Source organism: Ambystoma mexicanum, chromosome 3q (assembly GCF_040938575.1).
Source record: "Ambystoma mexicanum isolate Mex_15411 chromosome 3q, UKY_AmexF1_1, whole genome shotgun sequence".
In the NCBI taxonomy this organism is placed as follows: domain Eukaryota; kingdom Metazoa; phylum Chordata; class Amphibia; order Caudata; family Ambystomatidae; genus Ambystoma; species Ambystoma mexicanum.
The window spans coordinates 1,243,707,635-1,243,731,318 of NC_090926.1; the positions used below are offsets into that span (position 1 = coordinate 1,243,707,635).

The 23,684-nt window shown below is 42.4% G+C and overlaps 1 protein-coding gene across 13 annotated transcripts in view; it reads left to right on the forward strand.

Annotated features, from left to right (window-relative positions):
• The window catches only part of NFIX (nuclear factor I X), a 2,606,865-nt gene that overhangs the window by 2,401,065 nt on the left and 182,116 nt on the right, over positions 1–23,684 (forward strand). For 11 of the 13 annotated variants that reach the window (XM_069604191.1, XM_069604190.1, XM_069604198.1 and 8 more), the window contains one exon: positions 13,996–14,087. The exons of the other annotated variants lie outside the window; for them this stretch is intronic. In XM_069604191.1, the coding sequence (XP_069460292.1) occupies positions 13,996–14,087 (92 nt within the window). The remainder of the gene's footprint in view (positions 1–13,995; positions 14,088–23,684) is intronic. 13 annotated transcript variants of the gene reach the window in all.

Here is a 23,684-nt window from a genome sequence, read left to right on the forward strand (position 1 = left end):
TCTGTCCACTCAGCTATTAGTCCATCCAAACACACCTCACATCACTCCATCCAGGCACCCACTCACCGATCAAATGATTGTTCCAAGCATTCCTTCAGCAACCCATTTCTCCAACTATTTTAAAAATATAAAAATTAGTAAATATGTTTTCTTTGTGTTTCCGTTTTCTATCAATTCTCACTTCAGAACCTCAGCTACATGGCAACTGTTTTCTTTAGTTGTGCTCATAGACAAAATGGCTGAAGCTGACAATACAGAGAGACATACAAGTGAGGAGGAGGTAAATAAACATACATAGATAAATAGGCACCCAAAGAATACCTTCTCCACTCCAAGCAACGAAATTCTCTATGTGCATGTGAGAAAATGAACAGGTTTACCTCCTCAGTTCGCTGAGCTAAGCACGAAACTGTTTTCCGACATAGATCTTACATCCCATTCCCTTTCCTCCATACTTCTGGGATATTCTGTCCAGCTGGACCAGATCATGTTTTTGCAACACTAACACATCTTGTCCTTTCTTTTTTATTACACGTGGTTTGGTTCATATGCCGCCTCGGTGAGCCCCCCTTGGCATGACTCTTCAGTCCTTTTCTCTGCGATGTCGGGATCAGGCGTGTGCAGCGCCAGCAAGGCATTTCCACATGTTTTTTTCTCGTCAACATTCGATCTTTCACCCCTCATCCTGAGCTTTGTAATTATTTTTTTCCTCCACCTATGCCCGATAAAAAGGGTTTTGCTACCTGATCGCAACCCGAACACAACTGGAATGCCGGCTTCTGTTGTGATTCCCTTCCTGTACGCACATTCAGTTATCGGCTGCAGTGATTGGTGAAGGACTTTCATTGCCCAGCGCCAAGCCGCCTCGAAGGCTTCATCCTGGAAAAAACCTATAGACCGGTAAGTTAATACATTTTTAAGGCATCCTGGTCTGGTGATCTCTTCCCAGGAGTCTTGGATCCCGGATCACTTTGTTCCTAGCAGTAATGGAACAATGGAACTCGTCCTGAGGTACCCCACAATGCAACTAAACTGGATACCAGAGCAAACTCTGTGGTTCCGGCTCAGTGGCTTAGGTGACTGAGGCGATCCCTGCGGTTGCCTAGTCTGTGGCTAAAGCTGACACCGGCAAGGCTAAGGATCGTCGATCTAACCAAAAATGACCAGAGAGCTCTCCAAGGTTCCTTGAACAGAGACTAAGCAGAATACCAGCAGCCTCCCTTGAGTTTCCCTCACAGAGAATTAATAATCTACTAGCATGGCCAGTGTTCCATTAAAAAGGACCCAGATTCAGGAAGTTCAAGTTGTATCGGTCTTAAAAATGTACAGTCCTGTACAATCTTATGGGGACACTCTCAAGGTGACCTCGGGTCAGAAACCAAGCGCCCTCAGGAGCTGAGGCTTACTTTCACACACTATCTCGAGATGGCACATCTCATGCATGCTAGAAATCGACTTGTTTCAGGGACGCCTCAATCTCTTGGGCTCCATACTCACCTTGTGAGATCAAAGAAGCTTTGGTCGCTTTTCAAAGACACGTCGCCTAGGACTCAGTTGCCCGTGTAGCACTTCTGCTTTTTGCAGACACTATTATCTGGATACAAGCCCAATGGCAGATGCTTAGTTCGAACAACCAGTCCTAAAGAATCTCTTCAATTAAGCTGGAAATAGAATCATCCTCCCCATGTAAGTCTGTATGATGGAAAAGGGAATGGGACGTAGGAGTAAGAAAATTTTACTCGCAGTAGTTACTACTGTACTCCTTGTCAGAGTCCCATTTCTTCCATGCGCCTGCCCATCTTTCCATTTCAAATCAACTTAGCCCACAGCCAGGAACTGGCCTCAGCGCTGGAAAAGGAGTGCAGAGCGAGGCCAATGGTGGGGCATAGGGAGGCAGAGCAGATGCTGCACCTACACCAGTCCTCACATACAACTAAAGAAAGGACAACAATTCTTTCGTGCTGGAAAAAACGCTCCACCCATCCAGCTGGATGGCATGTCCCAGAGTATGGAGGAAAGGGGACTTTCCACTAGGGGTACAGAAGTCACTATGGTGAGTAACATTTTCTTAATAACACAAGGGGACAAACAGACAAGTTAAAGGATACATTAACATACAGAGATACCTCTGAATAGACAGACGTAAGCATTCACAAGGTGAGACAGAAAGATAGCGAGAGATTGGCAGATAGCTACATACAATCTGGAAAGAAAGAGAGACTGACAAATATGCATAACTATTGAAAGAGAGAAGGAAACTGACAGATACAGACCGAAAGAGAGACTCTTGGCTGTGGAAATGTAGCCACTGAAATAAAGAATGATGACCTATGCTGACAAAAAGGATAATGATCTCTGACAAGCCAAGTTATCCACTAGTAAGAAGAGAGAGACAGAAAAAAAGGGGATATTGGAAAGCACAAATACAATTTAAAAGAGTGTAGACATTTGCAGACACACAAACAAACCTCCAGACATACAAATGCACCCCTCAGTGGAATAAATGGAGGCTAACAAGCGCAACATTATTATCAAAAAGAATAGGGGCTGGTGGACACAACAAGACACTTTAGTGCAAAAGAGAGAGACACACTGACACTCTGAGAAAGAGGGCGACTCAGACCAACAGAGTACCTCTGAAATAGATGGACCAAAGAATATAAAGGCAGAGTTACAGCTAAGGAATAGTGGAAGACCCAGAAACAGCATAAGATAGAGACTAGAAGACATATGGAGCTCACCAGACTGAAATGAACAAACACAGAGAAGAGAATCAGGGAGCGAGATTGATAGTAAATCACTAAACTATATGTAAAGAACAATGAAAGATTGATTGACATGAACATCTACTATTCCGATGGCTACTGTTAGCCTGCTGATTCTTTATCTTTTTAAAAGTTCTCAGGCATCAGCCTGGAACCTCAGAATTTTGCTTACTCTTGCACTGTCAGACGATGCCATGCATACCCAGGTCGTGCAGTACTAACTGAAAGAAGGACACTGGTGGACTGGCATGACACATTTGCAAATGGCACCAAGCTACCATTTCTTTCACCACTTACATCTGCAATGCACAGCCTGCCACTTTAATGGCGTCCTTGGTATTTTAATTATTTGTGTATCTCAGCAGAAAAATGCTTTACATATTGCAGTATATCTCTCACAGTAGTACTTTGTATTGCTTTTAGAAGCCTATAACATAGTGTTTTTGATGACTTTCATGGCCATACTTTCAAGGATCCGAAAGCATTTGGGCTCATATTTGAAAGTCCATGCAATTCCAGGATTGCCGTTAGAATCCTTTGCTGGACCTGGTACCCAGAAAACGCAAAGAGAAGCACACTCAATAGTGCATCCATGGGGCTGCCATTGGACATGGATATGCTGAAACCAGTATTATACATATTTTCAAAACAGCATTCTAGGACTCCACAATTGAACTTGGTAGTAAGCAGATAACCAACATCATTGTCCTCTGAGTGAGATCTTTCACTTTTTTAAAAGGAATCTATGGAAAAGTGTGCTTCTTTCTAGGGTATTCTGTGAAAGAGAGGGCCTGGCTCCCTTTTCTTCTTCCCTGAGCCATGCATTCAACACTTAGTTGTGCCCTACCTAGTCTTCTTCTCTTGATGTGTCTACCATACTGCTTGCAGTGTCTTGTGGTTTGAACTTCGGTCTGCTAGAGTCTGTTACAATTCCAATATGATGAACACTCCCCCAGGCCCCAGAGTCAGGCATGAGATCAGCATAGCTCTTCAAAGCAGTAGTGCTAATAAAAACATAACTACATTTATTATAAATCTTAATCGCAAATATCCCTATACAAATGTACTCACTTACACATGTTACTAGACATAGTAAATTAAGCAGAGATTTCTGGAAGTCAACCTTCATTGTTCCAGATACAGTCTCCTTATTCCTTCACTTTAAATACAATCTCTTAAGAGTTGTAGGCTGAGATATCACAGGCAATGAAAGATTCTGCGTGGTTTACCAATTTCATGAAATTACCTTTTTTCTGATTCTAATAACCTTACCCATCCAGAAGGTGCAGCATTTGCCCAAATGTGCGACATTGGAAAAGGATTAAAAGAAGCTCCATTTTACAGTTGTTTTTCTCTCTTTTGTTGGCTTTTCATAGATTCCTTTTCCAGAACTCCTTTACCAATCTGAAAAAATAAAGCCTTTAGAACTGTAATTGTAACAGTTTGATGTACTGACAATGGGGCAACGCATTTCATCAGCCATTAGGTGCAATAGGTAACACATTGTGTGTTGATAAAACCTTCCTGAAGAGCAATATGAAACTTTACGATATTACCCAGTATTTTCAGGTGTCCTATTGAGCTAAAGTTAATACTGCATTCCTGGCTATCAGGTGGTTATCCAGACAAGTCATCTCCTTCAGTTTCAGAACCTTCTATACATTTGTAGTTTTCATATATCTCTTTCATTCCGAGATACTTCCACTATTCAATATTAGAAAAATGACAATGATATAGTTTTATTTTGGTTATTAACCATAGAAGGACAAACACAGTTCTAGAATAAATAAATTATATAGAAAATATAATTAATAACAATAAATAATTCTCTAAGACATGGCCTTACTATTGCCATACATTGAAAATAGAGGTACTTATATTAGTGAAGTGTGTAAACTGCATAAGCGGTTTTGAATAAAAGACGGCCGATATTTCTCTAATTTCCTACTATTTCTATAAGAAACAATACCTTGAATCACAGTCTGCAACCTACCGAAGACTTTGGGAGTTGGATAATTCAAAAATACGGGTCACTTCAATGTAAAAATTGCATTTTAGACTTCTAATTGAATTTAGCTAATGGGACCATTTGACGCCATTCCTTCATCTCAAGGGTGATGTTATACGAGTTGCAATTTTATGCAAATTCTCCCGGTCAGTCATGAATGCTGAGTTAAGGAACGTCTCTTGACAGTAAGAGCACCTTTATTTGATTATAATTGGCGTTATCCAGCATTTCTGCACATTATGCTGAGGACAAAAAAATCAAAAAGTGCACATTCGTTTAAAAAAGGCTAGAATCAACTAAATGGATAAAGTAAGACTGATAAAACCAAGATTCAAAAGTAGTTGAAAGAAATTGCATGTGAACAAACCATTTGATCTTAAATTCTTGCCAAAGTGGTAATAATTCCTCTTCAAGATCTCTGCATAGACTATCTCCCTTGCCAGTCCATACTTTTATCCAATAACTGGGGCCATGCACTGCCACTACATTACTAAGCCAGTTCATATTTAATTGGGCATGGGCATTGACGTTCGATGTGCCCCTATTAACGCTCAGAACACTCTTCAAGAAAATGCTCTTGATAGAATAGAATTTGTTTATGTGTTTCGGTCCCCATGCAGGCACCATAACACGCTTCATTCACTTCTTTAGTTTATAAACCTTGAAGGCTGCTTTTACAGTGAAGCAGCCAGTCTTAATTTAAAAGATAGTTTTCCACCTGTTGTTTGTCTTAATTCTTTATTGAATCGGGGATAGTTGGTTGTGCTGGGTCAAATTGTCTGAAAACAGAATCCTCAAGTATTTAAAGGACGAGACAGCCTTCAGTTATTCTCCCTTAACTTGGAATCGTTTTTTATTTTTCCGTGTGTGTCCCATTACTGTTATTTTGGATTTTTTATCACTTTTTTAATCAGAATATTTTCTCACAGAGGTGTATCATTTTGTTGAACGCAGAAATGCTATTCCCTTTTGCCTTCTGAAGAAGCAAACACGTTATCCTCCTCTTGAACCTGATTGATGCTGGGAGTTCACTTATTGATGAGTTATTCCCTTTTTTTTAGTATACTTTATGGCTTCTAACCTTGACAGTGTTGCAGTACTAAACAATAATTTAGCTTTTTCTCTATCAAATATGTGCTTCATCTGTGGGTGTTTCCTCCTTCCACTGATGGTTATGTTTGAGAGGGACACCTTGCGATCTTTAGGGCGATAGTGCGGTTAATTCATTCCTTTTGTGGAGAATCTCTGGGTACATGCCAAACTTTCAAATGCAGGTCTTAAATTGATCCTTTTGATTGTCTTTTTGATCAACCCCATAGGGGCTGATCAGATGTAAAATGTCTACTGGTTTCTAGGAGACCAATCCTGTATTGCTTTATACTTAAACATGTCAGCACAATGTTACCTGTATTCTCTGAAATAGATTACAATTTTAGTGAATGCCTCATCTTTTTCTCCTCCATAAAATCAAGTTGAAGAGTTTGTTGCTCTTGAAAAATATTTTCCTCTCAGTATTAATATACAAGTCTTGAGTAAAACATTTCATACCTGTTTCAAAAACCATTTGAAATTGGGAACAGCCCTTATTTGCAACCTGTTCAACTAGAAATGGTTCACGAGGAAGCCCATTGCCAGTGACAAATGAATGTGATTGAAAATGAAAGGCACACAACCCAATAAAATGTTCCAAAGAAACCAATAGCGGAAAGTTGATATTCCTTATTTACATTATCAAACACTTTTTCTGTGTTGTTTGTGATTACCACTCTCTGATAATTGTACTCTACCAGATACCTGTGTGTATTTGATCTTGCAAAACTCTATAGCTGCCAAAGTCTAATCTGATCTTTTAATTTCAAGTCAGGGATCCTACTCTCACCTTGCTCCATCCTACTGCTCAGCACAATTAGGCTGTAAGCCACACATTTTGAGGGTCTTTTCATGATTGTGAATTATTGTCTTTCTAGATTCTTCAAATACGTCTGGTTTAATTTAAACTACATTGACACAAATAGAAAAGGTGTTATGAAATTCTGACAAAACAAACGTTTTGGAAAGCAGCACGCTGAGGATTTATTCTATTTCTTCAAGGCATTTAGGGTGTGGCAGTGTCATATTAGAAATACAAACGATGCTTTTCCCTATTAAATGTTTTCTTTATATACAGATACATAGAAAATGTATGACATTGAAGTCTGTTGATTGTGTTATTCATATGCAGGGGTCTTTTGGCATTTGCAATGCTGTCATTATGATTTGCCACTGTTCTTTGATTTAAAATGCAGTCCAAGATTACTTTATTTTTCTCCTTCATATTCGAGTCCTCCTGTTAATAAGGTCTCGCATTTTTATTCAGAGATCCCATTCTTAGCGAAACAGACTCAAGAAAAATATTTGCGAATACTTGAGTGTTATCTAAAAGTATCCAAAATGTAGGTTAAAAGGTGGTGGGCCATTCCTTTTTCTAAATCAGGTATGTTTGTACATGGAAAGGTAGTTTACAGACTGTCGATCCAAATAATCAGACTGTTATGCTGGGACATAAGTGGAAAAAATAAAATGTAAATAAATGTGATATTCTTCTGGAAGTCATTCCAAACAGGGCAGCTTTTGTATTTGAAACTCATCTTTTTGATTCTCAAAATCAAAGATATGCAAAGGGTGGGGGTAGAGATTTGCAAGGTTGTCATTCTAATATCACCAGGGCATGGCATCATCCTTCTGCAAACGTTTGAGCACTCTGATGCACAATTTACATCAATGCTTACAGAGCAGATGTCTGATTGGAACAACCAACTTCATGAGGCAGTGCATGACACTAGCTAGCAACCAAACATCAGATCAGCACCAGCCATAACTAATCCTGCCAAATACTTCCAGAAAATGATTAGCATAAGAGGAATCTTACTTCAGTTGAAGACCTTCCCTGGTCATGAAATCTCCAACATGGTAGTGAATAGTAAAGACGGACAACCACCGCAGTAATTGGAAGCAGATCTGTGAGTAAGTTATGCCTGGCACAGAAAACAGCGGTGTCCAAACACTACGCATTTCACCCAGGAATACTAATAATAATTAACGGATTGATTACGGGTATCAAAGGCAAAAATAGGGAGCAACTTAGGTACACACATCAGACCCATATATATATCTGTATATGTCTGAACATTCACCAATTGATGTATCAGCTTGTACAATTAAACTATACTGGTGCTTATTCCTCTCATGGTGCGTGAATGAGAAATATCCTTATAAATAAGGGATGTGCCCTGTTTTGCCTACTCCTATTTACCAGGCACTGAGACTGAAGCTTCACTGTCTTGACAATGGTAGTCATTATAGGCCACAGAGAATTGAAAAGATATATTCCCTCCTATTTGTCCGTCACTAAATGAGCAGTAGTGTAATGCTACAATTCTGCGGCCATCACTCTCAGGGCTTCCTCTACAGAAATTAAAACAGACTCTGTTCTTCTTGATGGGCAAAAGCCTCCTGATGTCCATCTAGGCAGTTGGAGGAGCCAATATATTTATTAAGGTGAGACATCATCAATTTCTGTAGAAGCTTAGCCAAATATGGTGGCAGAGAAACCACATGGAAATTTGATGGCAACGATATGTCTGAGGAGGATTTATTCCACATAGTTCTAATAGTATATTTCTTTAGCTCCATGTTGAGCAGAACACAAAATAGATGCAATGCTCCACCACACTGATTGCAATTTCTTGGGAGGGCAAGGAACCAGCCTGGTTTTATTGTACTGAGAAAAATCCTACTCTCCTGTGGAGCAGGACCAAGTAATTTAGTCAGGTTGTCCCCATTTAGACCCAGGATAAAGTTTGGCGTTTTAATAAAACTGCTCACCCTAGTTCTAACGGTAGTCATGGAACCACAACACAAGCCAAGGCTATTGCATTGTGTATCATGGACATTTTTTTAAAAGAAAAAGTCAAAGTGACTTGTAAAAGTTGAGAGAAGCAGGACCTTCCTTATGGTCACTGACTTGAGATGTAAGTTCTTTTACAATATGAAACATTTCCTTTTATGTGTTAGATGGGATTCAATCTGAATAATAACCTTTTTTTGCAGAGGTAATGTCCGCTTTCTCCTTTCTGAACTGGATTAAATAACTCTCCCTAGTTTAGGTTCTAAGGACTGCCCTAATGACTGCAACTTTTCTTGCATGAGACTATTGGAGAACCAAGGGGCACAGTAATGATGTTGACTCCTAACCATCAACTTCAAAGCACAGATTTTATTCATGGAATGCAGATTTCACATCTGCTCTATTCCAGAACGGCGGATTGTGCTTTATTAGCTTGTCAACATTAATAGCGCTTCAATACTATGATTTTAAACAATGTGGCTAATTCTGAGATGTTAGGACATAGGATGTGAAAGTGATGGAAAGATTGAGGGATGGACTTAAATGTCAAGAGAATACATTAGAAATGTCTAGTTCCGACCTGGATAAAGTGGCACATGATCTCTAATGGTTAAAAACCCAGTGCCTCTTATTTGTACGGAGCAGTTTGCAGCAACTTATGTATTTTAAAGTAGTTAAAGCTTGTGTCCTGCCCCTTTTCTTTCTTCATTGCTAAGTTTGTCAATGCTTCTTTTGGAGAAATGTTAGTCCCAAAGGAGATCAAGCAAGCCTGGATAACCCTCCTTCTAAAGAAGCTTTCTTTGTATGCCGGCGTGGTGAATAATTATCGCCCACTCACAATCTCCCCTTTTCTTTTGAAGGTTCTGTACAAGATGGCACACGAACCGATCCAGGCATTGCTGAGCTCACATTGCCTACTAGGCCCTAATCAATCAGGGTTTCAGAGCTATCATAGTACAGAATCCACATTATTGGATCTTAAGACCAGCATTCTCCAATAAATGGATAAAGGCAAAGCTTTGTTATTAAATGCTTCTGGACCTAACAGCTGCTTTCAATTTAGTCGATCATTCCATCTTAGCCAGCAGACTTTGCGATAGGGCTTACTTTTCCAGGGAAGCAGCTCGTTGGGTGTTTTCCTTCCTGTCAGACCGCAAAGCTAAAGTCTTCCATGAGGAGGCCATGTCAGGGGGTTATGCTCTGGATTGTGGAGTGCCGCAGGGCTCCTGTTTGTCACCCACTCTCTTTAACATATTCATGCTGACACTGTTTGATCAACTGGATGCGGAAGAGACCTGTTACGCCAACTAAGCAGATGACACCTAGTGTCCCCACTTACCGGGAATTACATCAAAGACACTGAAGTCATCAACACCACCTACAATTGAACTCATGGTTGGATGTTGTACAATGGCCTGCTTGCCTTGAACAATTCCAAAACAGAGCTTATAATCCTAGGCACTCCTTCTAAGCTGCGTCACTTAGACCAAGCCTACTCCTCCATTCAAATCGCAGATTGTCTGCTGCCCACTCTCAAGAAAGTGAAGACCTTGGGAGTCACCATCGATCAAGAACTCTCAATGAGGGCTCACATTAACTGTCCACTGTCCTACTCCTCATATTATATGAAGCTCCTGGCTCAATTTAGACCATATCTTTAAATGTCCAGCTGTGCTACCCTGGGCAGTGGCCTGGACTAAAGTTGCAAGCATTCTACTGGGTGTGGGTAAGGGAGAGATCAATCGCTTACAAGTTGTTCAGAACAAAGCAGTCAGGGTAGTATCAGGCCTACGAAAAACTGACCATCTGCCGGCAGCAAAGAGATCACGTTACTGGCTTTCTATAGCCAAGAGGGTTATGTTTCGTACCCTGTGTATTGCGCACTGTTGTCTCTATGGAAAAGGTCCAACCTATCTGACAACTCAACTTAACTGGCTACCAGACAGATGCAGCCTTAGGTCTAATAACACTGGTCTACTGGTACTACCGAAAGCTAAACTGTCACTTGTAGAAAGGTGATGCTTTCATGTCTCGACACCATGTCTCTGGAATACCCTCTGCCACCTGACTTGAGACTGTGTTCTAGGCTTGCCAGTTTCAAACACAATCTGAAAACTGTTCTTTTTGAATAATCTTACACACTATTGTGTTCACCACTAAGGACTTTACCGCCTGCTATATGTTGCTTGTTGTACGTTAGTCTCAGCGCTCTCATGCCTTAGGGCTCCTGTTCAGCGCTTTACAAATGAATTAAATAAATAAATACATATGTGTGCCTGTCAACTGACAAGATAATAAATATGAAGGAACACTGGGAATGGTCTGCGAAAGAGCCCCTTGCCTTTAGCTTATTCCCTCTGAGAACGACGTTTAAATATTTGAGGGCAAAAGGATTTCTTCCTTGGCTGTTTAACACAATGTCTCTTTTTCCTTCAAGGGAGACCCTTTCAAACAATTGGCTGTCGTTATTGTAATAGCTTTTGTACATATAACTACTTCCATGAGTGACATTGCAGACGCTTCAGTTTCAATGGACACACAGGACAAAGTGGTCTCAACATGCAAGCAAGCTTAAGCATGTGTGGAAGGTCGCTAAAACACTCCTTCAAGGGTGTCAGTAGTGAACTAGTGTCTTTTGGTTGGAGAATCTTCCAGCCAGCCAAACCACCAAATGCACAGTGTCCAAGGCGCCCTTCTTTGCAGAGAAGAAATCATCACTGCACAAAAACATAATGACGCTGAACACACACACAGTCATTTCACACTACTGTCTAAGGGTCAATGCCCCCGCTATGCACTCTGCCAATATGCATGCAGATGCGGGTTCACTCCTCTAACTCAAGGAAGCAGTGTATCTGTGATTTTGATTGAGATCCTCTTAGCATGTCACCTCAGCTGCACATCTGGCTGGAGAGAACAGTAATAAATGGCAATGGATCCCTTCTTCTCCAATTGGGGGCTCCCTCGGATGGATCTATGCGTGACACTTTGATAAGAGTTAGTGTTGATGAAGATGAAATGCAAGTACTCTGATTATTTTACCCCCCCCCCAGACAAGTGGTTCTGAGAAGATTTAAAAAACTCAGAATGACCATGTTTATTGTAACAGCAAACTGGCCCCAAAATAATCTGATTTTATAATTGAGTGACTCTAAACCAAGGGATGCTGTGTTCACTTCTGTTACTTTTCACCTCTATAGCAAAGGGGAAGGGGATGAAAACGATGGCCCAGAAACACTCTCATTCTTTGTTGCATGCCTGTCCACTAACAGAGTCCGATTTTATTATCATGATCCTTCAGAAGAGATTCTTCATGTGAAGGTGAGGATAGCAGATTATGTTGGAGATTCAAAAGAGGCAGCCTCTTAGATTCTTCTCTTTGAACTTCAGACTTCTGCTATTTGAGGTTACATGACAGCTCTTTCAATCATAAAACATGTGTCTCAGGAAGCTTCCTATTCTTACATGCCTTACGTTTACCAATTGCTAACGAGCCTCGAGAATAGATCTCCTGCAGTCTTTATGCACGCACCGACTGGCACTGCCTCAACTTATCAGTGCTCTCTTCATTGCCACTACATCCACCAGATGAGCAATTATGCTTTAGCATTGGCAGTCAATTGACGCCCCTGGATCTTTACTTAGGAGGCAATTGTACTGAGGGTGCAACTCCTGGTCTAGATTAAAGTGATCACTGAATTCCAGTTAAATCAAACACTATAGTTCACTGCTTTCTTTCTTCCTTCTCATCTGCCTCTAAACCAGAGGATTGATTACAGGGCTCAAAATGTGCACTCATCCGTAGCAACTGGCTAGTAATAATTGACTCTTGGTGAGTAGTGGAGTGCAGTCTCTATATATAGAATTGAAGCGGCAGGGAACTTTTATGGCTGACTAGTAGCTTGCAACTTGACTATTGGACCCACAAAGCAACGTGAGCCATTGCATATCTAAACCAGATGAATATTATCTAGGAAGACAACTATTCTGCAAAGGAATTGACAGCAGCAGAAACATTATTTCTTGATGATCAGTGGCAATCATCATTTCTTGTTATACCAAAGGAAGAGTGTCAAGGCAGAATGTTTCGAGGCTGTCCCAGCCAAACGATTAACAAGGCATCTACCTGATCTTTGTGTCATACTATCTCTAAACACTATTGCTTGATTAAGATGTTAGACTTAAGCTTTGTTTGGAAGTTCAGTTGTTCTACACCTCTTTGGGTAACATATCCTGTTAGTGTTACATATCTGACAAACCTTAACTAAATCGCTTAGGCTTTTTTACGAGAATCTCTTAAAAAAATAATTATCTACATAGGAATATAATGCATTCGCATGCTTACAATTGTTAGGATGTATATTTTCATTCATCTCCTGATTCATCATCGTCTGCCCTCGACCCCCACCCACCCCAAACTCTTGTTAGAATATTTGTGTTTCCTCTGTGGTTGTAAGTAGCTACGGTGCAGGCGCAGAACTATAAATACTTCATTGTATTACTTTCAGTTGGTATTGCAACCCCCTAGGTTTGCATGGCATAGTTTGGCACTGCAAGAGTAACATAAAAAGTTTCCAAAGTTCTGGAATACTTCACAAAATATCAAAACTGCAGAGGCACATAGTATCCATCAGCCCTACTATTACTGAAGGTAAGTAACCTATTATTCTGATACTGAGTCGTAGCCGTGTCAGTACACCCTGATTTACTCCCACCACCTTTGCAGAACTCTGACAATTCAACTAGGTGTCACCCTCCAGCTTCCCTTACTATTCCAGTAATTGGAACTCCAAAAAGATCTGCAAATGTACCTCAAATCTTTCTGGCACGTGGACTTGAATCTTGATCTACACCCTCGTTAACATTCCAAATATGAAAGCAAAACACATTGCTGGATCTTACATACAGCTCTCCCAATCTATCCCACCTTCCGAGCTTCAGTTTGAGTCCCAGGACTTTTCTCCACTGGGCACCATCACTTCAGTCTCACTGCCTGCCTGTTCACCACAAGGGGACCTTCACATGGTTAGCCAAGCAGTTGCCATTTTGCTGTTGCTCTGCTGTTTTCTCTCTTGCATGTTGTTATGGTAGGCGACACCTTGTATTACTGTGCCATTATCGCCCATTAGCCTTCTTGTGCTCACAGTGCCTGGCTCCTACCACCCTGCTCATAACCGTTTATTGCTTTGATTTCACCATTATTTCACCTCATTGTCTCTTGGCTGCCCCCTCCATCCAGTGATTCTAAACTGTGCCTCTCTCTCTCTCTTTTTTCCTTCTCTCTTTCTCTCTCTCTATCTGTGTGGGTATGCGTGTGTGTGCATCTCTGTGTTTAGCATTCTCAGCGCCAGGCTCCGCAACTGCCAACCGGTTTGTCAGCATCGGACCCCGGGACGGCAACTTTCTAAATATCCCACAGCAGTCTCAGGTAAGTGGAGACATCCATGAGTATATTTGGATTCTTGGGGTAGGCTTTGGGCACACTAGAGCAGACCGTGGAGATTAAAATGTTGTGTTTTATTGGCCAGACTTCTAAGAAACCCAATATAATCCACAATATGCAACCAGGTATTGCCAAGCGTGTTCATGTGCAGTTCGACGAAGCAGAGGATGGCACTAGCCTGGCAGGATTCAACTCTATAGGGCTAAAGTGGCCGTAGAAATGGAAGACTCACATAAAAGCTGTATGGTTTCAAAGCCTAGGTCTGGATAGGTTTAGGCATGTGCACAGGGAGGCACAGTCCTTACCATATGTAGAAATGGATCACTATGGGTATTTGGTACACATATGTAAAGCCTGTCACCTCTAGTGATGGGGACACAGCATTTCCCCTCTACGTCTGGGTAAATCCAGGGATTTGCACAGTGATTCAAACCCTGTCACTGCGTGGCAGGAAATGTTCAGAAGTATTTTGGCTAAAGGGCAGACATTCTGCCATCTCGAGGAAGGTTTGGATAGGCCCGGATTTTGGCAAAGCATTCCAAGGATTCTCCTTTCTATGATTCATGGGTTTCAAAGTAGTACCGACCCAGTCCCCTCAAGGGTTGGTTCAGGCAGCAAGTGGGTACTAAGGTACTGAACATGGCAACAGTAGACAACTACAAATTCAGTATGTTTGCATGGGGATACAGACTGCTACATCTTCTGGAGTAGAGTTCTTTGATACAGAAATCTAAATCACATGGCTGTTCTCCTAAGAGGGCCCCAGAGCTTTGCCATCATTACCATGGCGCACAGTTGGATGTGCTACGGGTGGTGAGGGGGGGTTGGCCACATTGGGCACCAGAGCACAAGGGAAAAAGGACAGCACTGGATTTCAGTTAAAATGTTGGGCACCTGGAATAGGCTCACAAACATACACGCCCCAATCTCCCGGCCAATTAGGGCTGAGTGACTCTTGCACAAAGAGCAAACATTGAGTCAGAGAAGATACCCTTGTTCATAAAAGGCTAATCTTCATCATCCTGAAGTAATGGGCAGGCTCAATAAATATGTTGTACAATGAAACGCTATGTGAATACAACGAAGAATGTTCCGATCATAAAAAAGAGATGACTAATACATTTCTAGCTCAAAACTGCCCTTTATTACAATAAAACTGTGCCACTATACAAATAACAAATCAGGTCACTAAGGGTTAAGGTGAAGTTGAGTGGGACAGGATGCAGCACGGCATGGACCAGTCAGCAAAAGTTAGAAAGTGTAGGGGAAGATCACAAAGTTGGCGTTGGCTCCATATGTACTTGGGTGGATCGTTGTCGAAAATGATCTAGAATGCTTTAGTTAAGAATTGTACTTTCAAACCCAAAAACAGCTCAGGAACTGAAATTCTGGGATATTAGTTCAGATGAGTCTTTGTTCCATAGGGCCAGAAAGAGTCTGGCTGCTGGGTATCTCTGGGAGAAACCCCTATGCATTCACACTGGGTAAGACATGTTTCTGTTTGGAGTCAGGACTCTTAGGGGTTCTATTCCTGCAATATTTTTTTTCCCATAAATGTTGTTTTGCAGAAAAAAATTAATGTTTTCAATTGTGCTCTTTTTCCTTTAAAATCTCATTTAGTATGTGTTCACACAGACTTTCCGCCCACAGGTGTGCCCTTTCTTATGAACCCCCAATTGTCCCACTTCCACTAGCAATGAGTGATTGCAGTCTTTCTTGAGGGACTCATCCCAACCAATATAGCTATAATTTACCACACGTAAAATAACCTTTTTCCCAGCACATAGGCCACCAAATGGCTGGCAACAATATACTAGCCAGGTAGTCTAGAGCAATTAACAGAAGTCCGATAATGGCACCGATAAAGGTTTTTGTTTTGCAAAGACTCAGCAGACTGCATGGTCTTTTGCAGAGTTTACTCCTTTAATACAACCACTCATGTTGTATCAAACAAGGCATAGAAGCAGGTATTTTCCACTTCATAAAGAATTAAGTAGTCCAAACTAAATTGCTAATGACCTGCACCCAATCCATGCAGCTGGCTAACAACTGCCAAAAACATCTGAAATACCTTCAAATCTCAACAGGCGTATCCACTTCCTATTCACCTGGAAGCAGATATCAGATTATGTTTTACGTCCTTTACTCCAGTGACAAGAAAGTGTGAGATCTACAACTAACACAATGAAGGCTTTGAGTGAAAATTGCCACCTGTGACCAGCAACAACTATTAAGGAAAATATGGAGTTGCTTGGAGCACCCGTTCTAGATATCTGCAGTATGTCCCTTAGAATAGGGAAGATCACAGAAGAGCTAAAGGTAAACTAAGGCATGAATCCAGACCCCTATAGCCCGATAAATTATCAATCTGTCTCTAAAATCCCACTTATGAGTAGGATTTTGGAGAAAGTATTTACTCAGCAACATCAGCACTACTCCATAGAAAAGCTCCCCACTCGTCAGTGTACATTAGGCTTCAGACTGCCAAAAATATGGAAAGCTTCCTTCTGTATATAGGAGATAATCCCCTGAAGCTTAGAATAATAACATGCCAGCAATTCTTTCCCCCTTCACCTCTCCTAGGCCATTAAGGGCATTCAACATAGATCACTCCAACCTTTTAAAACAGCTTGAAAAGACTATGGGCATTAATAGTGCACTTTGAACCGGATAGCATCTGTAGTCTGTACAAGCAATTTCTGCTCAAAATCTCAGTTATTCTCATGTTGGTTTCATCATGAGGCTGCAGCATCGCCTTGGCTGTTCAACGCTTATATGAAACCATTAACATCGATCGGGGAGCCATGAATTTGCTGCTCTAGAATTCAGAGTTCTTGAACTATCAAACCGGGAGATAACACGCATCTCAGCGCGTCTTGCTCTCATACAGGACAGATGAAAGAAAATAGCCTATGTTTGAATCCATCATTCCAATGCCCCTTTCTGATGCCCCTCTACTCTTAAAAAAGTAAGCACTTGTGGAGTGATGTCCGACTCTGGCTTAACCTTCCTCCCTAGGTTAACGCAGCGATCCATAAGACAAACGTCAAACTGCATTCACTGAAAAGTATCCTTCCCTTATTGTACATTTATTTATTTTACGTTTTTGCATAGCGCGAACACGGCACAAAAGCGTCCGAGCGCTGTATAGAGTAAAACATAAATAAAATACAATCAAACAAATAGACAAGTAAAATACCACCAATGCTCTTCAAAATGTGATTGATGTACGCACAGCCATTATGAACAACCTGGACCTGAAGATGTGCCTAGGGTAGAAAGACATTGAAAATGAACCTGATGACTTCTAATGGGGTAGTCATTCCCAGGGTCAAGGAATTCGACTATTTGGGTATTCGCTTTTCAGCTGCAGTCACTCGCCAGGGTCATCTATGTAAACAAAAAATCAAGACGAGCCAGTACCTAGGAGGCCGCTCCTGTTTTATAATGATCATGCGCCATCGTCAACCTTTGGATATGATTTTAAAGGTTTATGAGACCCAGACAGACTGCAGCTATGTATGGAGCCCACTTTGGGGCAATGCGAATGTGGCTGATCTACAGAGCCAGGAAAATACATTTTTGAAACGATTATTGGGACTTCCTGTGTCAGCTCCTAATTTTGCTGTCCAAATTGAACTGGGAGTGGGCTTCTTAGAGGATCACTGGAGGCTCGCCCCGATTCTTCATTGAATGAACTTGTGGTCGGACGCTAATGCAGGCTTAAACCATTTTGTTATTAAGTCATTATTAGCCAAAGAAGATTGGCACACAATTCCATGGCTTTCCTTCTTAAGGAGTATTTATTACAAATGAATGCACTTGCACTCCCCCCAAGTATGTTATTGCCACTCGAACACAATAATTTTAGAAAAGCTCTTTCATCTCGATAGTCAGCAAGAGGCATGAGAAAGGTGTGTAAGGGCCAATAGATGGCACGCAGCCATCGGTCAGGTGGACTCCATGCAGCTTTGTGTTACACTGAACTATAAAAAGCTGACCGCTGGCTGATCACTCGAGCCTGATTCAATTGTTTACTGTTAAGGAATGATACTGTAAGATGGAAAAGCTCCCCTGATATGTCGACCTGCCCTGTGCAGGGGGGAGAGGGGAGAACGCTGTGGAAGATCTTTTGCATCTGGTGCTGTTTTGTCCAGCCTCTAAGCATATCAGAAATGCAACCATTCTTCTTGTGCTTAGGCATACTTTCCTTTAGATAGTGTCCTCCTGCCTTACTTTATCTGCTTTTAGTTGACTTCTCTTATGTGGCTGGGGCCTTGTCGACCTTTCTGAAAAAATCGATGTATTTGAGGAAGGCCGTCAAAGATGTATCTTGACCCTATATATTTCAATTAAGCTCCCATGTTAGCCTACAGATGTTTATAATGGATTTCATGAAGAGTGTATTTTAATTTGGAAACTCAAATTATCTGATTTTTATTCTGTGTATAGTATAATAAGCTAGTTTAATGGATTTTTTTAATCCAAATAAACATATAATAGAAACCAAGTAAAATACAAGCATTATAAATAAGTGCACAATCAAAACATAAATTACAATAATAGTACACATCCAGATGGTGCAATTTAAGTGTAAGATCTCCACAATCATGCTTTCAGTGCTATTCTAAATATCAGATAGTACGGAATTTTTACGTACATTTGATGGCAGTGAATTCCAAGGTGACACTGTCCCACCCGAGAAAGACCTTCTCATAGAGGATACCCATTTAAGTAGTGGAGACCTTTAGAACCTCCAGAAATGTTCACTTTCTCAAGAAAGTAAAAGAGGAGTCTGGAAATAGACCACTCCATAAAAAATGCACACAAGGTTAAAAGTAATCTTGGCATCCAGTGGTAACCAGTGGAGCAGTTGCAAAATCGGGGTGAAGTGATCAAATCTCCTAGCCCCGGAGACCAACTGGGCAGCTGCATGGAATACAGATTTAAACTGAGCAATATAGGATTGTGGAGGTTAAATGTGTTTAAAACGACACCATAAAAACGACATACATTTTTACAGACACCCAAATAACTAAAACATTTTGAATTGTTATTTCTATTTGTGGGTCCCCGCAAGCCTGGTCAGGTGAGACATAAGCCTGTACAGATCCCAAGGAGAAGATAGGAAACTTAGCAGATTTTACCAACAAGTTAATATGAGCTATAAAAGACAATCTGCAATGCAAGGTAAAACCAGAAGATATTGCTGTTGTCGAAAACTCTGCAAAGGGCACTGGAATTTTAGCATACAAAAACCAATTGAACAGTAAAGCTTTGGTTGGTAGATTACATGGCTAATAACGTTCAGGTGGTAAGAGCACTGATAATATCAACATTGCACTATTTATTATCTCCCGCGGTTCCCCTTACAAAGTGCTCTATTAACTTTAACTTCTCATGACCAAAGCTGCTGGAGTGACTCTGAGTCTGACGCTTAGAGACCACATTAAGCCTTCCCGAAGCTTAAACTAGCTATTGATGGGTGAAGAAACATCTTCTGCAACTTGTGTCCCACTATGAGCAGATGTCTAGGCAATGCAAGAGAGTAGGTATGGAATTCCCGAGTCTGTACATGGGGCAAGGACTCTAAGCAGGGTCAGCAGCATGAGCAGATGTCGAGGCAATCCAAGAGAGTAAGTATGGAATTCCCGAGTCTATACATGGGGCAAGGACTCTAAACAGGATCAGCAGCATGAGCAAATGTCTAGGAAATCCAAGAGAGTAAGTATGGAATTCCCGAGTCTATACATGGGGCAAGGACTCTAAGCAGGGCCAGCAGCATGAGCAGATGTCTAGGCAATCCAAGAGAGTAAGTATGGAATTCCCGAGTCTGTACATGGGGCAAGGACTCTAAGCAGGGTCAGCAGCATGGGCAGATGTCTAGGCAATCCAAGAGAGTAAGTATGGAATTCCCGAGTCTGTACATGGTGCAAGGACTCTAAGCAGGGCCAGCAGCATGAGCAGATGTCTAGGCAATGCAAGAGAGTAAGTATGGAATTCCCGAGTCTGTACATGGGGCAAGGACTCTAAGCAGAGCCAGCAGCATGAGCAGATGTCTAGGCAATGCAAGAGAGTAAGTATGGAATTCCCGAGTCTGTACATGGTGCAAGGACTCTAAGCAGGGTCAGCAGCATGAGCAGATGTCTAGGCAATCCAAGAGAGTAAGTATGGAATACCTGAGTCTGTACATGGGGCAAGGACTCTAAGCAGGGTCAGCAGCATGAGCAGATGTCGAGGCAATCCAAGAGAGTAAGTATGGAATTCCCGAGTCTATACATGGGGCAAGGACTCTAAACAGGATCAGCAGCATGAACAAATGTCTAGAAAATCCAAGAGAGTAAGCATGGAATTCCCGAGTCTATACATGGGGCAAGGACTCTAAGCAGGGCCAGCAGCATGAGCAGATGTCTAGGCAATCCAAGAGAGTAAGTATGGAATTCCCGAGTCTGTACATGGGGCAAGGACTCTAAGCAGGGTCAGCAGCATGGGCAGATGTCTAGGCAATCCAAGAGAGTAAGTATGGAATTCCCGAGTCTGTACATGGTGCAAGGACTCTAAGCAGGGCCAGCAGCATGAGCAGATGTCTAGGCAATGCAAGAGAGTAAGTATGGAATTCCCGAGTCTGTACATGGGGCAAGGACTCTAAGCAGAGCCAGCAGCATGAGCAGATGTCTAGGCAATGCAAGAGAGTAAGTATGGAATTCCCGAGTCTGTACATGGTGCAAGGACTCTAAGCAGGGTCAGCAGCATGAGCAGATGTCTAGGCAATCCAAGAGAGTAAGTATGGAATACCTGAGTCTGTACATGGGGCAAGGACTCTAAGCAGGGTCAGCAGCATGAGCAGATGTCGAGGCAATCCAAGAGAGTAAGTATGGAATTCCCGAGTCTATACATGGGGCAAGGACTCTAAACAGGATCAGCAGCATGAGCAAATGTCTAGGAAATCCAAGAGAGTAAGTATGGAATTCCCGAGTCTATACATGGGGCAAGGACTCTAAGCAGGGCCAGCAGCATGAGCAGATGTCTAGGCAATCCAAGAGAGTAAGTATGGAATTCCCGAGTCTGTACATGGGGCAAGGACTCTAAGCAGGGTCAGCAGCATGGGCAGATGTCTAGGCAATCCAAGAGAGTAAGTATGGAATTCCCGAGTCTGTACATGGTGCAAGGACTCTAAGCAGGGCCAGCAGCATGAGCAGATGTCTAGGCAATGCAAGAGAGTAAGTATGGAATTCCCGAGTCTGTACATGGGGCAAGGACTCTAAGCAGAGCCAGCAGCATGAGCAGATGTCTAGGCAATGCAAGAGAGTAAGTATGGAATTCCCGAGTCTGTACATGGTGCAAGGACTCTAAGCAGGGTCAGCAGCATGAGCAGATGTCTAGGCAATCCAAGAGAGTAAGTATGGAATACCCGAGTCTGTACATGGGGCAAGGACTCTAAGCAGAGCCAGCAGCATGAGCAGATGTCTAGGCAATGCAAGAGAGTAAGTATGGAATTCCCGAGTCTGTACATGGGGCAAGGACTCTAAGCAGGGTCAGCAGCATGAGCAGATGTCGAGGCAATCCAAGAGAGTAAGTATGGAATTCCCGAGTCTATACATGGGGCAAGGACTCTAAACAGGATCAGCAGCATGAGCAGATGTCGAGGCAATCCAAGAGAGTAAGTATGGAATTCCCGAGTCTATACATGGGGCAAGGACTCTAAACAGGATCAGCAGCATGAGCAAATGTCTAGGAAATCCAAGAGAGTAAGTATGGAATTCCCGAGTCTATACATGGGGCAAGGACTCTAAGCAGGGCCAGCAGCATGAGCAGATGTCTAGGCAATCCAAGAGAGTAAGTATGGAATTCCCGAGTCTATACATGGGGCAAGGACTCTAAGCAGGGTCAGCAGCATGAGCAGATGTCGAGGCAATCCAAGAGAGTAAGTATGGAATTCCCGAGTCTATACATGGGGCAAGGACTCTAAGCAGGGTCAGCAGCATGGGTAGATGTCTAGGCAATGCAAGAGAGTAAGTATGGAATTCCCGAGTCTATACATGGGGCAAGGACTCTAAGCAGGGTCAGCAGCATGAGCAGATGTCGAGGCAATCCAAGAGAGTAAGTATGGAATTCCCGAGTCTATACATGGGGCAAGGACTCTAAACAGGATCAGCAGCATGAGCAAATGTCTAGGAAATCCAAGAGAGTAAGTATGGAATTCCCGAGTCTGTACATGGGGAAAGGACTCTAAGCAGGGCCAGCAGCATGAGCAGATGTCTAGGCAATCCAAGAGAGTAAGTATGGAATACCTGAGTCTGTACATGGGGCAAGGACTCTAAGCACCGCCAGCAGCATGAGCAGATGTCCAGGCAATCCAAGAGAGTAAGTATGGAATTCCCGAGTCTGTACATGGGGCAAGGACTCTAAGCAGGGCCAGCAGCATGAGCAGATTTCTAGGCAATGCAAGAGAGTAAGTATGGAATTCCCGAGTCTGTACATGGGGCAAGGACTCTAAGCAGGGTCAGCAGCATGGGCAGATGTTTAGGCAATGAAAGAGAGTAAGTATGGAATTCCTGAGTCTGTACATGGGGCAAGGACTCTAAGCAGGGTCAGCAGCATGGGCAGATGTGTAGGCAATCCAAGAGAGTAAGTATGGAATTCCCGAGTCTGTAAATGGGGCAGCATGAGCAGATGTCTATGCAATGCAAGAGAATAAGTATGGAATTCCCGAGTCTATACATGGGGCAAGGACTCTAAGCAGGGCCAGCAGCATGAGCAGATGTCTAAGCAATCCAAGAGAGTAAGTATGGAATACCCGAGTCTGTACATGGGGCAAGGACTCTAAGCATGGCCAGCAGCATGAGAAGATGTCTAGGCAATCCAAGAGAGTAAGTATGGAATTCCCGAGTCTGTACATGGGGCAAGGACTCTAAGCAGGGCCAGCAGCATGAGCAGATTTCTAGGCAATGCAAGAGAGTAAGTATGTAATTCCCGAGTCTGTACATGGGGCAAGGACTCTAAGCAGGGTCAGCAGCATGGGCAGATGTTTAGGCAATGAAAGAGGGTAAGTATGGAATTCCTGAGTCTGTACATGGGGCAAGGACTCTAAGCAGGGTCAGCAGCATGGGCAGATGTCTAGGCAATCCAAGAGAGTAAGTATGGAATTCCCGAGTCTGTACATGGGGTAGAGACTCTAAGCAGGGTCACCAGCATGAGCATATGTCTAGGCAATACAAGAGAGTAAGTATGGAATTCCTGAGTCTTTAAAGGGAGCAAGGACTCTAAGCAGGGTCAGCAGCATAAGCAGATGTCTAGGCAATGCAAGAGAGTAAGTATTGAATTCCCGAGTCTGTACATGGGGCAGCGACTCTAAGCAGGGTCAGCAGAATGAGCAGATGTCTAGGAAATGCAAGAGAGTAAGTATGGAATTCCTGAGTCTGTACATGGGGCAGCAACTCTAAGCAGGGTCGGCAGCATGAGCAGATGTCTAGGAAATGCAAGAGAGTAAGTATGGAATTCCCGAGTCTGTACATGGGGCAGCAACTCTAAGCACGGTCAGCAGCATGGGCAGATGTCTAGGCAATGCAGGAGAGTAAGTAT